Here is a 16,664-nt window from a genome sequence, read left to right as displayed (position 1 = left end):
TTTTCAGATAAAGAAATCAAAACTATCAATAAGCACACAAAAAAGTATTCTAAATCTCTTATAATCAGAGAGATGCAAATCAAAACAACTCTGAGGTATCACCTCACACCTAGCAGATTGGCTAACATGATAGCAAAGGAAAGTAATGAATGCTGGAGGGGATGTGGCAAAGTAGAGACATTAATGTATTGCTGGTGGAGTTGTGAATTGATCCAACCATTCTGGATGGCAATTTGGAACTATGCCCCTACCACTACTGGGTTTATACCCCAAAGAGAACATAGGGAAAAATATGTGTACAAAAATATTTATAGCTACACTATAATATTTAATATAATATATAATACAATATTTATAGCTGTGATGGTGAAAAATTGCAAAATGAGGGGATGCCCTTCAGTTGAGGAATGGCTGAACAAATTGTGGTATCTGTTGGTGATGGAATGCTATTTTGCTCAAAGGAATAATAAACTGGAGGAATTCCATGTGAACTGCATTGAAAGGAGCAGAACCAGGAGAACCTTATACAGAGAGACTGATACACTGTGGCATAATCAAATATAATAGACTTCTCTACTAGCAGCAGTGCATTTCTGAGGGACTTATGAGAAAGAATGCTATCTACATCCAGAGAAAGAACTGTGGGAGTAGAAACAGAAGAAAAGCAACTGCTTGATCACATGGGTCGATGGGGATATGATTGGGGATGTAGACTCTAAATGATAATCCTAGTGCAAATATTAATAATATGGAAATAAGTCTTGATCAATGACACATGTAAAACCCAGTTGAATTGCTCATTGGCTATGGGGGTGGGGTAGTAGGAGGAGAGGGAAAGAACATGAATCATGTAACCATGAGAAAATATTCTAAATTAATCGATTAAATAAAAAAGAAAAGAAAATACAAGTGCTATCCTTTGCTATGCAGAGTATAAATGAATGAAAATCACTTGCTATAGAATATATATATGCATTCACATACACATATAGGTATATATACTTATACGTATAAATATATACATATATACACATTTAATTACTAAGTAAGTCCTATATTTCTTTGTGTCCTCTTTCTTCCTACCCTATGGAGCCTAAGTTAGCATTTCACATGTATAATCCAAAGCAGTAAGGAAAAAAATACTATCAGCAACTTTATGAGTTCTCTTTTGATAGAATAACCCAAAGCCCTGTTCTTGGACTTGCCAGATAATTGGCATGTATCCCATGTTCACTGTGTTTTGCTTTTTTGCTTCCACCCTTAAAATCAGCCAAGAAAGTTTCCCCCTCTTTGTCTAATAATAACCCAATTGATAAAGAGAACATCTGAGTCTAGATGACCTAGCTCCATATCATCTGATGTCATAGATAAGGTCTCCTATTGACTTTTAGTCAATAAAGGTGCATTTCACTTTTCTACTCATATCTTCTTCAACCCACTACAGTACTCAAAGATGTCAAATAATGTATCTTCAAGTTAGAAGATAATCTCTATCATTTGTCAGTAACAAGATCTTTTCTTATACAAAAGAGAAATCTGGGAAACCATCTTTGGAACTGCCACACTACTAATTGGAAACTAATACCATTGCTCTGATCTGTGCATAGATCTATATATAGCTTCATTTATACTGTGCATAGCAAAAGATAGCACTTGCCCAAATGCAATATTCTAAATCTGTCTCTAGATAGCTATAAAATCTGTTTTTAAAAATCTCTTTTGGACTCATAAGTCTTATTATGCATAGATTCCCTTTTCCTTTCCCTAATATGGATGTGAGTTGCCATATAATCACACATTTAGAGAGTCATTTGCTACCAAATAAAGGAATTGTAATAAGTAAAAGAAATTGATCAAGTCTCTTTCTCATTTTTAAACTCTTTTTTGTTTGGCTATTTGACTGGCTCCAAGGCAAAATGTTGCCAAGTCCTGCTCTGTGGGCTTCTACACTAAGATAAATCATTTCCTCCTCTGGTAGATGATACGCAACAAGCAGCTGGTGATGGCAAAAGGGAGTTCAGAGAGAGACAGAATGTATACATGTATGAGTCATCTGCATAGAGACAATAACCACTGGAACTGAGGAGAGCTCCCAGAGAGAGAAGAGGAAACAAGATATAGCTCTAGGATACACTCATTCATAGGCTAGAGGTCATGGATAATAAGCCAACTGGGGCAGCTGGGTGGCTCAGAGTATTGAAAATCAGACCTACAGACAGGAAGTCCTGGGTTCAAATTTGGCCTCACACATTTCCTGGCTGTGTGACTGGGCAAATCACTTACCCCTCATTGCCTAGCCCTTACCACTCTTCTGCCTTGGAACCAATACACAGTATTAATTCTAAGATGGAAGGTAAGGGCTTTAAAAATAGGTTAGTGGCTGTGTGACTTTGGGTAAGTCACTTAACCCTGTTTTGAGAGACAGGGAAAGACTTTCTTTCTGTGTCCATCTGAGCACAGGAGCTCAGTTGAATGGGTACAGTCACTTGGAGGAGCTCTCTGTTGCAGGGCAATTGCCCTAACTCTTCTTGCCTTCTTATTATATTTGCACTGAAACTTGTGAGGTTGCATTTTGCAAGGCAGATTTGTAAGAATCCAGATGTATTTGATGGATACCAAATAAGAGAGAGAGAATGGTTGATAAACTAAGAAAGCATAAATGAGGGATGAGGGTTGCCTGCCAGAGGCTGACAAGTGAGAGGGATCTGAGACAGTAGAGACATTAAGTGTAGATAGCTTTTTCTAGGAGTTTGACTATGAAAGGGAAAAGAGATTGAGGATAATAGCTTAAAGGGATGGTAAGACCTCATTTGACTCACTTGACCATATTTACATTGCTAAATCATGTCAGAGCTAGGATTCAAATTCAGGTTGATTCCAAACCCACCATTTTCCCCAGTATATTGTACTATATCTTTGAATATAGTCATTGCCCTTAAGCAGCTTACAATCTTTGCAAGAAAACACTAAATACACATGAAAATGACTTAAGGATATCTATAAACTAATTTAACAATTACTGCAAATTAATGTTAAATGTAAATAGCTAATTGGGTTAATGAATTAATTGGACTATAATGTCCCCAATGGTTTAATCTCTAATTTATAGCATCTCCATTTTTTATATAAAATACAATAACTTGGAAAAATAATCCCTATTGGAAGATTTTGTTGATTATCAAAGTCAGAATTGGTCCCAAGTGTCAACTTGACATGAAATCAAATAGAGAATATAAGCTAATGTCAGCCCTAAACTTTGATTCTGACCTTGGAGATCTTGTAGTCCCTACAGAAAGGATGACAGAATTTAGAGTTGGAAGGGCCTCAGAGATCTTCTTAGAGATCATTCCTTCATCTCCCTTGATCTCTGAAATAGAAGATGGGATTCAATAGATAAGGGAAATTTGCTTTAATTGTTTATAGGCTCTTAAAAGCATGAATTTTCCTTTTTTTAATCAAATTAATTTTTAAAAACATTTTTCCATGTTTACATGATTCATTTTCTTTCTCTCTCCTTTCCCCTCCCCTGTCCCAGAGCCAACAAACAATTCTACTGGGTTATACAAATGTTATCATATAAGTATGAATATTCTTCATGTTTTGTGGGGATAAAACACAGGTTTTTTTGTGCCTAGGGGATCCATCATTCCCTAGAGAGCTTGTATAGAGGCTGAGGTCAATTTTATCCACATTTTTGGGACCATTTTCTGTGAATTACAAGAAGAAACTCTGTGTGGGAGAAATAGAAAGCAAAAAGAATTATGATTTTGGGAATTCACCCCCAAGATTAAATCCAATCTATTAACACAGAATTTGGGGATGCCAGGTCATGGATTATACTATATTAGCCCTCTTCTATGCTTTCTTCCTTCTAGTCAAATTGTTCCAGTCAAATATTCCTGGCTTCCCCACATATGGAATGCCTCTTCCTTTCAACTTGTAGAATATATAACTTTCTTCAAAACACATATTAGGTGCCACTTCTCCTGAGGCCTTCCTTGATTTCCCCAGTTATTAAAATCTTTCTTTCTTGAAATAACTTTGTGTATCCCCTACTGAATGTTTGCTTTTTGTGTAACATCTATATTCCAAAAGAATGTAAGATGCTTGAAGGATGGTTTCTTCCACCCCCACCCTTTGTTCCCAGGATCCAGCACAAGTGCTGGATAAATAAATAGTAAGCCCTTAACAAGGGTTGGGATTTTTTTATTTTACGGATGAAGGTTTTGAGGATGAGAAAGATGAATTGATTTGTCCAATATCACACAGCTGGGTGGTTACAAAACCAGGACACAAATTCAGGTTTTCTGATTATTTATGTCTCTTCACCCTTAAGTTCCTCTGTCGGTCCAGATAAAGAGTTGGGGCTCTTTATCTTTTAACCTCCACCCCCTCTCTGCACCTGGCCTCAATTCCACTAAAAACAGAGACTCTTAGGGGTTAGCAGCCACTGTCTTTGTCCCGAGGAGTTTGTTCATTTAGAGGTAAGCGAGGTTAAGTAGTAGAAGGCAGGTTTTTCGCATTTGTAAAATGGGGACAATAAATAGCATCTACCTAATACTGTTGATGTAAGGATGAAAGAAGATACTAGGTGGAAAATGCCTTACAAATCTTAAAGCACGAATGATCAAGTATTTTGGAAAAGGGGCTGGGCTCTAAAGGCAAAATTGTATCACTAGTATGTCACCAGAGGGCTCGGGTCAGTGGACTGGCAATTGGATTTGGACCGGAATTCGATTCCAGCTGTCAATTTCAGTCTGTGTGACTTTGACCAAGTCATTTTACTCTTCCAGACCTTGGTTTCTTCCTCTGTAAAACGAAGGGGGAAGGACTAGATGACCACCAAGGTCCTCCGCAGTCTGATGGAGAGAATAACCCCGAGCGCCTCACCTACCTCAGTGGACGAAGAAGGGCTAGATATTGGAAGGGCTCTCCGCCTCCTCCTCTAAAAGAGATTTGTCAGACCCGCCCTAGACCTTGCCGCATAGGCTCGCGGGTAGGGCCAGGGGCGGGGCGGAAGTGCTAGGATGATGGTTTGAGGCCATTTGGAGCTCTACTGTGTATTAGGAGCCCCGGGGTGTTCCTGGATTCGGGGTCTGTGGGTTTCTGTGTACACTGCAGGGTTTGCGAGGCGCCCAGGTAATTAGATTTGGAGTGCCAGGGGGCTGAAGCACATCCCTGCATTCCTTGCATCACCCGCCCCTGAGGCGCGCTGGCCGGAAGGGAGCACGCGGAGCTGCGCTGAGCATCAGGAAGAAGAGCAGTCTTTGAGCAGCAGGTAACTGGGCTGGGATGCGGAGCTCTGGCGAGCCCCTGGCTTCGATTCTGGCCTTGTAGCGTCCATAGCCTGGGCCTCCGAAGCTCCCGAGAAGGTAGCCGCAGCTGCCGCCGGGCAGGGGGCGGAGTTGCGGAGAGGGTGGAGGTTGCCTAAGCCAGATGGCTCAAGCCCCGCCCTTCTTCCTCTAGGTCCCCCAGTTAATTCACAAATACCCTTCTTAGCGGGTCGGCCCCGTCTCCTGCCCCTCTACGGAAGAGTAGCCTAGGGGTTGGGGGAGAGGACTAAAACCGCAGTTTACCCAATGTGGCGAGCCTGAGCTAACCTGCTGCGGGAATGCAAAGAGAAGAAGGCGGGGCTCTGCCCCGAACGACCAGCTCGGAGAGGCGTCCTCCTGGGTGGTGGCGCCCCAGAGCGGCTCCCTCAGTTTCCCGTCTCCGCGCACATTTCTAATAGTCTCACAACCGCTTCTCAGGGCCAGTTCCAGCTGTTGGTGTGTCGAGGACCCCTCCAGGACCATGAGCGTGGGCTTCATTGGGGCTGGCCAGCTGGCCTTTGCTCTCGCCAGGGGCTTCACGGCAGCAGGTAGGAGAGAAGGACGCTGGAGGACGGCGGGACCCGAGTTAGTGAGAGGTTGCACTCGCTTACCCCGATATCCTTCGTGTGTGGAGGTGATGAAATGCCACGAGAACAACCGAACTCCCATATAAGGACAGGGTCGGGCTGAAAGCCGGGAAGGGGTGATGCCCACAACAGGAACGGATCCAGGGCAGTGTGGGGCGGGGGAGTAAGGACAGAAATGTTCTGCGGTTGACTTGGGATTCAGAACTGCCTGAGCCCCCGCTGCAGCCCCAGGCTTTGAACTGAAAGAGCTGTGTCTTCTCTAGGCATCCTGGCTTCCCACAAGATAACGGCCAGCTCTCCAGATATGGACCTGCCCACCGTGTCTGCACTCAGGGTAAGTGGGATAGTCAGGAGAAGCTAAGGTGGGTCACTGCCCCCCACGCTACGCTGCCTGATTCCAGGGTGGCTCACCGAGAAGCCAGGTTTCTGGTTTGGCCCATTTTTTCAGGCTCAGGATGCAACTCTGTCTAGGAGAGTAAACAGACCTATCTGGCCTGGTGTGGAATCTTCTTGCAGGAGTGTCTCAAAATAAAGGTGCCCTGACATAGATGCTAGAGAATTGGTCTGGGAATAGCATCCTCATCACATTTATAGAGCATTTTACCCGTATCTCATTTGATCCTCATTACAGCCCCATGGGATAGGCTGCTGTGATCATCATCAGATTAGGACAGTGAGGCAGAGAGATGACTTGTCCAAGGCCACACAGCCAGGAAGCCTCTAAGGCAGGTCAGGTTCTGGGCTTCCTGACTCCAAGTCTAGCACTGTAGCCCCTATGAAGCCTGGCTTTCAGGAGGACTTGAATTCTGCCTCTGACACAAAATGACTGTGTGGCCCAGGGCAAGTCACTTAATGCCTCAGTGCTCTAGGAGTCAAGACTCTTAATAGAAATTACTTCAAGCCTGACTTTGTTTCTTGGCAGCTCCCTTAGCCCTGCTCTTAGCTCTCCCTCCAGAGCCCACCAGCACCTGCTTAAGTTCTCTTCCAATACTTGAAGACAGCTTTGGTTTTTCTCCTTGACAAGTAAAATTCAACAAGCATTAAATACCCACTGCATGCTGGACATTTTGCTGGATGATAGGAATATAAACTCTTTTCAAGGCAAAACTTCCTTAGTTCCTTCATTCTCTAGTTCCTACAAGAGCTGGAGGCCCTTTCCATTCTGGTCCTCACCATCCTAAAATTTATCAATTGATGTCCTTCCTAAAATATGGCACTTGGCCTGGGACCCAGTACTCTGGATATGGACTGAACAAGGAAGCGATACGAGTTCATCATCTCTAGTCCTGGGCACTGTCTCTCTGAATGCTACTCAAGAGCATTTTAGTTTTGATTTTCCTTCTTTTTTTCTGATACCCTTTGTTTTTATAGCACCTTTGTTTCCAAATATCTCTTCCTTTTCCATACTCACAGAGTCATTCCTTGTGAGAAAGATTTTAAAAGAAAAAGAGAAAGTTCAGCCAAACAAACCATCACATCAGCTATGCCTGACAACATACACAATGTGCCACACTCATGGTCCCCTACCTCTTCTTAAAGGAAGGAGTGCATTTTCTCAGCTTTTCTATGACACCAGGTTTGGTCACTATGATTTCACAACATTGAGCTTGGTTTGGGCTGATTTTACTATTCTTTCTGTTTACATTCTATAATCACTATCTATACTATTTTCCTGTTTCTGCTTATTTTTCTTTTCTTCAATCCCTATGTCTTCCTATGCTTCTCTAAATTCTTTATGTTCAACTTCTTATAGCAGTGATATTCTGTTAGGTTCAGAAGCTACTGGATGGTATCATGGTTTGAGCACTCTACTTGCAGTCAGAAAGCCCTGGGCTCAAATTTGACCTTAGATGTTCACTAATTGTGTGACGCTGGGTCACTCACTTCACCTCAGACTTCCTCAGTTTCCTCATCCATAAAATGAGCAAGATGACAGTATTCACCTCCTGGAGTTCTTTTAAGGGCAAAATGAAATAATATTTGCAAAGTGCTTTGCAAACCTTATATATAACATTATATAAATGCTATTTTTTTACCACAATTTGTTTAGCTATTTCCCCAGTCAGTGGGCATCTATATACTTAGTTTCTAGAATTTTACTCCAACAAAAAAGGGCTACTATGAAATATTTGGTGCATATTAGGTTTGGGGGGGGTTGGCAGCTTTAATATCCCTTTTGACTCATAGAGAACTTGTAAGTCTACCAAAATGTCCAGATCTTTTTTTGCAGGTGAACTGCTGTCAGGCCATACCTCTTATGCTGGTGAAATTAATTTTTGAACCCATATTGTAATGATTTACATTTATACCTAAAAAAATTAATTTTATTAGATTTGATCCATCTATATAGCCTTTTGACATCCTGCCAATATCCTTTTGGATCCTATGCCATTCAGTGGATTAATTAGTTATTCTTCCCAGATTTTTGTTGTCTACAAATGTGGGAAGCATGCCATCTATCTCTTAATCTAATTCAGTTAGTCAATAGGCCTACTTTGTGCTAGGCACTGTGCTTACCTAAGGATACAAATAAAAGGCAAAAAACAAAGAGTAGTCTCAGAGGGAAGAAACTAAGATTAAAGGAAACTGGGGATGGCTTTTGTGGGATTTTTTTTCTTTTTAAATATTTTCCATGTTTACATGAACCACTTTCTTTCCCTCTCCCCTCCGAGAACCAACAAACAATTCCACTGGGTTAATACATATTTCCATATTATTCATTTTTGCTATAGAGTGATTTTTTTAAGCCTAAAACCCAAACCACATACCCATATATACAAGTGATAAGTCATTTGCATTTCTACTTCCCATAGTTCTTTCTCTCAATGTGATTAGCATTCTTTCATGAAAGTCCTTCAGGAGTGTCCTGGCTTGTTGCATTGTTATTAGTAGCAAAGTCTATTACATTGGATTGTTCCACAGTGTTTTACTTTCTGTGTACAATGTTCTCCTGGTTCTGCTCACTTCACCCTGCATAAGTTATTTTGTGGGATTTTAGCTGGAACTTGAAAGAAGTTGGGGAAGCCAGGAGGCAGAAGTGAGGAGATAAAGTATTCAGGACATGGAAGACAGCCAGTGGAAATGCTTGGGGTCAAGGGATGAAGAGTCATTTTTGAATCAGTGTCAATGGACTATTGAACTTGTTAAACAGCAAAGGTCTAAGCAAGCACAGACCCCAGAGTCATTCCACTAAAGCTGTCCTTTCAAGTTAACATTGCACAATCTCATTTGAGTGCTTCCACTCCACTGCTTAGTAGATTAGGGTGCCTAATATAGGGAGTGGCTTCTGTCCCCAACTCAAAATTCAAGCAAACTCTAAATAAATCCCAACATTGAATCTATCACATGCCTAATGGGCAAGTGACCTAAGTTGGGAGGTTGGTCTCTAATGCAATTGCCAGTTTTGTCTCTTGCTGAGTGATAGATAGGGCATGTCCTATTATATTGCTGCATCCAAGCTTCCATCTGTTCAGCAAACCCTGATAACTTATCACGGCATGGAAGTGCTCTTGGGTTCTTGCCAGCAAAGCACACATTCTGTCAGATCCTGCAAAGCTGAAAAGAGTTTGAATGTGTCCTGAGGATAAACAACATCTGCCATCGAAATATCAGCTTAGCTCAGTAAGTAGAGACTCATCACCAGTACACTAATCAATAAATAAGCGATTCTTTGGCTGTGGTGAGTCATAAACTCTGTAACGTCCTAGACACAGGGGAAAGATACACAGAAAAATGTAGCACAGCCTTGCCTTTAAGAAGCTCATGATCTACAATACCTCACACCCTACACCAAGATAAACTCAGAATGGGTGAATGACTTGAATATAAAGAAGGAAACTATAAGTAAATTATGTGAACACGGTATAGTATACATGTCAGACCTTTGGGAAAAGAAAGACTTTAAAACCAAGCAAGACTTAGAGCTACAAAATGTAAAATAAATAATTTTGATTACATCAAATTCAAAAGTTTTTGTATTAAAAAAACCAATGTAACCAAAATTAGAAGGGAAGTAACAAATTGGGAAACAATCTTCATAACAAAAACCTCTGACAAAGGTTTAATTACTCAAATTTACAAAGAGCTAAATCAATTGTACAAAAATTCAAGCCATTCTCCAATTGATAAATGGTAAGGGACATGAATAGGCAATTTTCAGATAAAGAAATCAAAACTATTAATAAGCACATGAAAAAATGTTCTAAATCTCTAATAATCAGAGAGATGCAAATCAAAATAACTCTGAGGTATCACCTCACACCTAGTAGATTGGCTAACATGACAGCAAAGGAAAGTAATGAATGCTGGAGGGGTTGCGGCAAAGTAGGGACACTAATGCATTGCTGGTGGAGTTGTGAATTGATCCAACCATTCTGGAGGGCAATTTGGAACTATGCCCAAAGGGTGATAAAAGACTGTCTGTCGTCCTTTGATCCAGCCATAGCACTGCTGGGTTTGTACCCCAAAGAGATAATGAGGAAAAATACATGTACAAGAATATTCATAGCTGTGCTCTTTGTGGTGGCCAAAAATTGGAAAACGAGGGGATGCCCATCAATTGGGGAATGGCTGAACAAGTTGTGGTATATGTTGGTGATGGAATACTATTGTGCAAAAAGGAATAATAAAGTGGAGGAATTCCATGAAGACTTGAACAACCTCCAGGAAATGATGCAGAGCAAGAGGAGCAGAACCAGGAGAACATTGTACACAGAGACTAATACACTGTGGTATAATCGAATGTAATGGACTTCTCCATTAGTGGCAATGCAGTGATCCTGAACAACTTGGAGGGATTTATGAGAAAAAACACTACCCACATTCAGAGGAAAAACTGGGAGTAAAAACACCAAAGAAAAAACAACTGCTTGATCACATGTGTCGAGGGGGATATGATTGAGGAGAGACTCTAAATGAACATCCTAATGTAAACACCAACAACATGGAAATGGGTTCTGATCAAGGACACATGTAAAACCCAGTGGAATTGCAAGTTGGCTACGACTTGAAGGGGAGGGGGAGGGGAGGGAAAGAATATGATTTTTGTAACCAAGGAATAATGTTTGAAATAGACCGAATAAAATTACAAAAGAAGCTCATGATCTATTAAGAAGAATAAAATATGGAAAGACACATACGCCTTCTTTCAGACATTAACTGGAGAAGATTGAATGAGATAACACACTGAGTGCTTTGCAAAAAGTACTGTATGAATGATAGCAATGGTGATGCCTCTGATTACCAACCATATTTTTGTATAATCAGGATTTTACCTGGCAAAGTGTTTTGCCATTCCTGAGTCATAATGGGATAGATACTAGTGCAGAGAAGCTTATTTTCCTAGTAGAACAGAAAGCCACTTTTCCTCCTCTCCTAGAAAAGAGATTTCTAACATCTTCCCTCCCCTTCTTCATTCTACCAGCTGCTAATCCCCTTTTCCAGTCCATGAACAGGGGACTTCGTAGGATAAGGGGAGATTAAAGAAAAATAGGAATCCTAACTATGAATTCTGCAAATTAGATTGAGGCTAGGCAAAATCCGTTCTGATCTCCAGCGAGGCTCATGGCCTAAGTAGCTGCCCTTTCGGGAAAGTCCCGAGTCTGGGTCCACCATTCTAGCTCCAGAGCCTAATTCTCGATCCCTGAAGCCATCTCCCTTGTTATTCCTGCAGAAAATGGGTGTGAAGCTGACCCACCATAACAAGGAAACAGTACGGCACAGCGACATTCTCTTCTTGGCTGTTAAACCTCACATAATTCCCTTTATCCTGGACGAGATTGGGTCTGACATCAAGGAGAGACACATCATCGTCTCCTGTGCCGCTGGTGTTACCATCAGCTCCATTGAGAAGGTAGCAGCACCCTCCCTCCAGCCCCTCATCCCACTGGAAAAGGAGAGGTGATTGGGGACTGGTAAGGGAGACGGGCTTGGCATGGCAAGAGCACAGGGTAAGAGGCGGTAGGAAGTCCTCCTCATGAGGCAGGGCGGCGTTCCGTAGATCTGGGAACCCCATTTCTCTCCTCAGAAACTGACGGCATTCCAGCCAGCCCCAAAGGTCATCCGCTGCATGACCAACACCCCCGTGGTGGTCCGGGAAGGAGCCACAGTGTACGCCACGGGGACCCACGCCCTGGTGGAGGACGGGAGGCTCCTGGAACAGCTCATGAGCAGCGTGGGCTTCTGCACGGAGGTGGAGGAGGACCTGATAGATGCCGTCACGGGACTCAGCGGCAGCGGCCCTGCCTATGTGAGAGCTGGATCTGGGCCGAGGGAAGGGAGGGGGGTTTCTCGTGAGCTCACTTCTTCCTTCTCTTTAAGAACTCTTGGAATGGGGGAGATCTCAGGGTAGGGGGGAGGGCCAGGTGGATGCTAATTTGGGACACTGGAGATCAATGGCTCAATAGACATTTATTATACGCCCATGGGCCAGTTACTGTACCAAGCACTGGGAACACACACAAAAAAGATCATCTCTGCCCTCAAGGAGCTTTCCTTCTAAGGGGGGAAGACGATGTACAAAAGCTGAAAAAGGAGGGGGGTGTGCTGGGAAGGGACCTGCTGTCATGATGAAGAAGTCCAAAAGCCCAAAGTAGTATGCCCAGCTGAGAAAGGAGATGTTGTTTTTCTCTTTCTTTTAACCCTTACCTTCCATCTTAAAATCAATACTAAGTATTTGTTCCAAAGTAGAAGAGTGGTAAGGACTAGTGGAGTGAAGTGACTTGTCCAGGATCACACAACTAAGGAAGTATTTGAGGCTGGATTTGGTCTGATTTTATTCTTTTTTTTTTTAACCCTTACCTTCCATCTTAAAATCAATACTAAGTATTGGTTCCAAGGCAGAAGAGCAGTAAGAACTAGGCAATGGGGGTAAAGTGACTTGCCCAGGGTCACACCGCTAGGAAGTGTCTGAGGCTGGATTTGAACCCAGGATCCTCCATCTCTAGGTCTGGCTCTCCATCCATGGGGCCACCCAGCTGCCCCCAGCAAGGAACTGTTCTGAGCGGAGCTTCTGACCTACAATGGTTTGGGAGTTCATGCTCTACTCCAGTAAGAGGGACAGAGGATAGTGAGGAGGAGGTATTAACTCCAAGGCTGAGGATGATGAGGTTTTCCCAATAATGAGCTGCCTGAGGTATGATAGAAAAGTCAGGGAGGAAATCTAAGTTTTAGTCTCTGGCCTTCAGCAGAATTTCCCATTGGGGTATCTGGCAGGTCCTCCTTGCCATGGGCAGAGCTGATAGGGGGAGGGTGTTATTTCAGACAGTTCCCCTAAGAGAGACATGGAGTTGCTCCCTCCCCTTTTCCCATACAGAGCTTATTGCTTCCTCTGCAGGCATTTATGGCTTTGGATGCACTGGCAGATGGTGGGGTGAAGATGGGCCTCCCGAGGAGACTGGCAATCCGCCTGGGGGCACAGGCCTTGCTGGTCAGTCTCTCTGCCTTTCTCTTTTGTTTACATGAGGTATTACAGGGTTCCTCTTGTGCTATTTGGTGTAGTACTTAGGGGAACAACTTAAGAGTGAGGAGGGCTAAGGCTAAGTGGCTGGGGAGGTTTGGGGGAACTAAGTAAAACTGGGCTCGTTGGAAGTCTGGTGAAGCCTACGGACCCCTTCTCAGAATAGTATGTTTAAATTCATAAAGTAAATACTTGGCATTACAAAAGAAACTACTATATTGATATAATGATCAAAATATTATTTTTTAAAACAAGTTCATAGACCTCGTCAGTAAACTTTGCCCTTAAGGTTACTCCAATGAGCTTGATGAAGGCAGGGAAGCAGTTGTCTCAGTTAGTGACTATATTCCTTTCTCTGATTCTTTTTTTTTTTTTTGCTTCTATGAAGGGAGCCGCTAAGATGCTCCTGGAGTCAGAGCAGCATCCAGGACAGCTCAAGGACAATGTTTGCTCCCCTGGGGGAGCCACCATTCATGCTTTGCACTTCTTAGAAAGTGGTGGTTTTCGATCCTTACTCATCAATGCTGTGGAGGCCTCCTGCATCAGGACCAGGTAAGTTCAGCTCCCCTCCTTAAGTCCTGGTTGCTCCATCCCCAAGAACAGGCACCCTGTTCCAGATCCATGGGCTGAGCCAGACTCCATGAAGTTTCCCCACCCTGTCCTTCAGTGACAATTTTAATACTATTGTTCCCTGACCTCCTTGTATCCTCTCTGCAGGAAACTGCAGTCCATGGCTGACCAAGAGAAGATCTCCCCAGCTGCCATCAAGAAAACTCTCCTAGATAAGGTGAAGCTGGAGTCACCTACTGTCTCTACACATGTATTTAACAACAGAGTCAAGCTGTTTAATCATACCCAGACCCCTGGGGTCAAGAAGGACTGAGATGGATTTACCTCCTATTGATCAAGCCTTCACTTTATCTCCTGCCTACCCTTTGGGTCCTTATTCTCTTCCCTGAGCTCTGGTCCCAAATATTCAGGGAGGGGGGAGCCTCAGTAGCAGTCATCGCCCCAGGAATGAAACTACTTTAAATCTGTTTACATCAGTGTGAAAAGGTGGTCCTAGAGGCATTGAATTACTAGACTTAACTAGATTTCTCTCTTAGGGATGGAAGGCAGAAAAGCCAGAAGCAGCTTTTAGGGAGTAGTGGCAGGGAAGAAACCATTGTTCCATTCTTTTCTCTTGTCTTCTCCCACTGTTGGTTTCTTTCTCATTCAGCTGAGACACAAGTCATAGATCCAGGTGTTAGTCAACATGTGGGACTTGAGCTTCAGAGGAAGATGCTATCAGGAACAGTTTTGAATTTCACAAGATAAGGGAAAGAACAAGGATGCTATGAAGTGGAAAGACAGAACCAGTAATCACCTGAGTTTGAATAAGAAAGTATCAAATTGTACTTGTGGGATTTGAGAAAAATTGTGCTTTATAGGTATCATTTTAAAAAATATTTTAATAGTATTTGGTTATAACATGGGGTTATTGTTCATTTTGTTTCAATAAAATTATGTTCTTTATTTTTAAAGACGAGTAGAAAAACATACCAATACCTCTTCCATTAATCATGTCAAAAACTGAAGCCAGCTATTTAGCTTCTTTTTCTTCATTGTGGAGAACATCCATGAGAGGGGAAATTAACAGCTTGAAAGACTGAATTTAGAAATGTAATTCAAAGGTGGTGAGAATAATTATATTATAGCTCCTGACTAGCATTCAGACTATTGGCCAATTCCGTTGTTCTCCACCTGCCTATAGATCCAGGACTAGGTTTCTGGGGGAGAGGTTCAAAGGGCATATTGGTCTAAGAATCAGGGGTTGGGCTCTCATCCCATTTGGAGTCACCACAAGAAAATTTGCTATGTTTAGGATATCTAGTCTTGAAGATGTCTTTAAGATGGGGTTTATTCCAGTGAGTATCAGCCTCTTTCATCCTGTAACGTCAATGTTGGTCTTCTAGCCTCTTCCTCCCACCCCTGAAAAATGTGTTTATTCCCCTCCTTCAAAAGAAGGAAAGTCTATTCTCTTTCCAATGAACCACTTATCCCACTGGGATAAGTCAAAATGAGGACTTTTTTCTCCACTATTAGCAAAAGCCAGAGCTGTCCTTTTCAAACTTAAAAAATAGCTCCTCAATCCCTACACTTTAGCTTATGGTCATATTGAATTCAGTAGATATTTATTCACACAAACACAGTTCCCTTGTAATCTGTAATTCCTTATAATTTAAGGAATTTACAAGTTAGTCATGGAATAATGTATTTTCATGAAGATGCTAAAGTGTGATTACATGGAGCAAAGAGTATTATAAAATATTGGGAGGAATAGGTGCAAGCAGAGAATGTAATAGTTACGGTATACCTGGGCTGGACTTAAAGCATACACTTAAACAAAAATATGAAAGGGCATTGTAATTGTGCAAAAACTTAGAGACCCAGAAATGGCCCCTAATCCAACAGGGTCACAGTGCTAAATATGCGAAGGTTAATAGCTTGAAATACATCTATCAAGGTGTTTTTGAACCACAAACACTTATTAAGAGCCTGCTAGGGGGGTAGCTGGGTGGATCAGTGGATATCCTGGTAGATGTATATAGTAAGGAATTCAAGAACAGAGAGATCAAGACTAGAGATAAAGATCTGGGAGTCTTCTGAACACTTCTCATTGAAGTCATTGAAGCCATGAGAGACAATGTAGAAAGAAGAAAAGAGGATCAGAGCTGGAATACCAGGATATAACTACACTTAGGGGCATTAAGAGGAACTGAGGAAGGAAGCCAAGGATTAATAAGAGAACCAGTACTATGCAAATATTAGCCATTATATAGTTTTGGAAGTCCCTCCTAGAAGTCCAGCTAACTTCATTCCTCAAACCCTTGGTTTTCAGTACCTCTTCTAAAATCTTACAGAATGTATTATCTGGCATTTACCATAATGTCTTACATAACATTTGGAACATGTCCTGTGGTCCCAACTAGATCGTAAGCCAATCCATCAGGCAATATTTAAGTGCCAAGCACTAGGACTACAAAGGCAAAAGACCATCCCCAGTTCTCAAGAACTTGTGGATAATGTGGGAAAAACTTGCAAACTACAATGTACGAACAGGATAGATACAGGATAAATTGGGATCACCTCAGATGACATGCATTAAGATTAAGAAGGACTGGGAAAAGTTTTTTGCAAGCAGGTAGGACTTTGGCTGAGATTTGAAGAAAGTCAAGGAAGCTAGAAGACAGAAGTGAAGAGGGATCCAGGACACACTCAAGGTCATGAATGGCGTCCATACTTAGTTTATATAGTGAATGTTGTGAA

At 42.1% G+C, this 16,664-nt stretch overlaps 1 protein-coding gene across 2 annotated transcripts; it reads left to right on the top strand.

The window, feature by feature from the left end:
* Positions 1-4,691: 4,691 nt before the first annotated feature.
* On the top strand, positions 4,692-14,892 carry PYCR2 (pyrroline-5-carboxylate reductase 2). Of its 2 annotated transcripts, none has more exons than XM_007481497.2 (8): positions 4,692-5,278; positions 5,751-5,860; positions 6,163-6,233; positions 11,571-11,750; positions 11,925-12,146; positions 13,233-13,325; positions 13,744-13,907; positions 14,073-14,892. In XM_007481497.2, the coding sequence occupies exons 2-8, from the start codon at positions 5,794-5,796 to the stop codon at positions 14,236-14,238; spliced, it is 963 nt and encodes a 320-aa protein (XP_007481559.1). In that variant the 5' UTR covers positions 4,692-5,278; positions 5,751-5,793; the 3' UTR covers positions 14,239-14,892. The 2 variants fall into 2 exon arrangements, with proteins under 2 accessions (XP_007481559.1, XP_016285688.1); XM_016430202.2 differs by having other exon boundaries at positions 4,978-5,278; positions 5,751-5,946.
* Positions 14,893-16,664: the final 1,772 nt, after the last annotated feature.

The sequence above is a fragment of the Monodelphis domestica genome, chromosome 2 (genome assembly GCF_027887165.1).
Source record: "Monodelphis domestica isolate mMonDom1 chromosome 2, mMonDom1.pri, whole genome shotgun sequence".
In the NCBI taxonomy this organism is placed as follows: domain Eukaryota; kingdom Metazoa; phylum Chordata; class Mammalia; order Didelphimorphia; family Didelphidae; genus Monodelphis; species Monodelphis domestica.
Note: the sequence above shows the minus strand (reverse complement) of the source record. Positions and strands in the feature narration are given on the sequence as shown.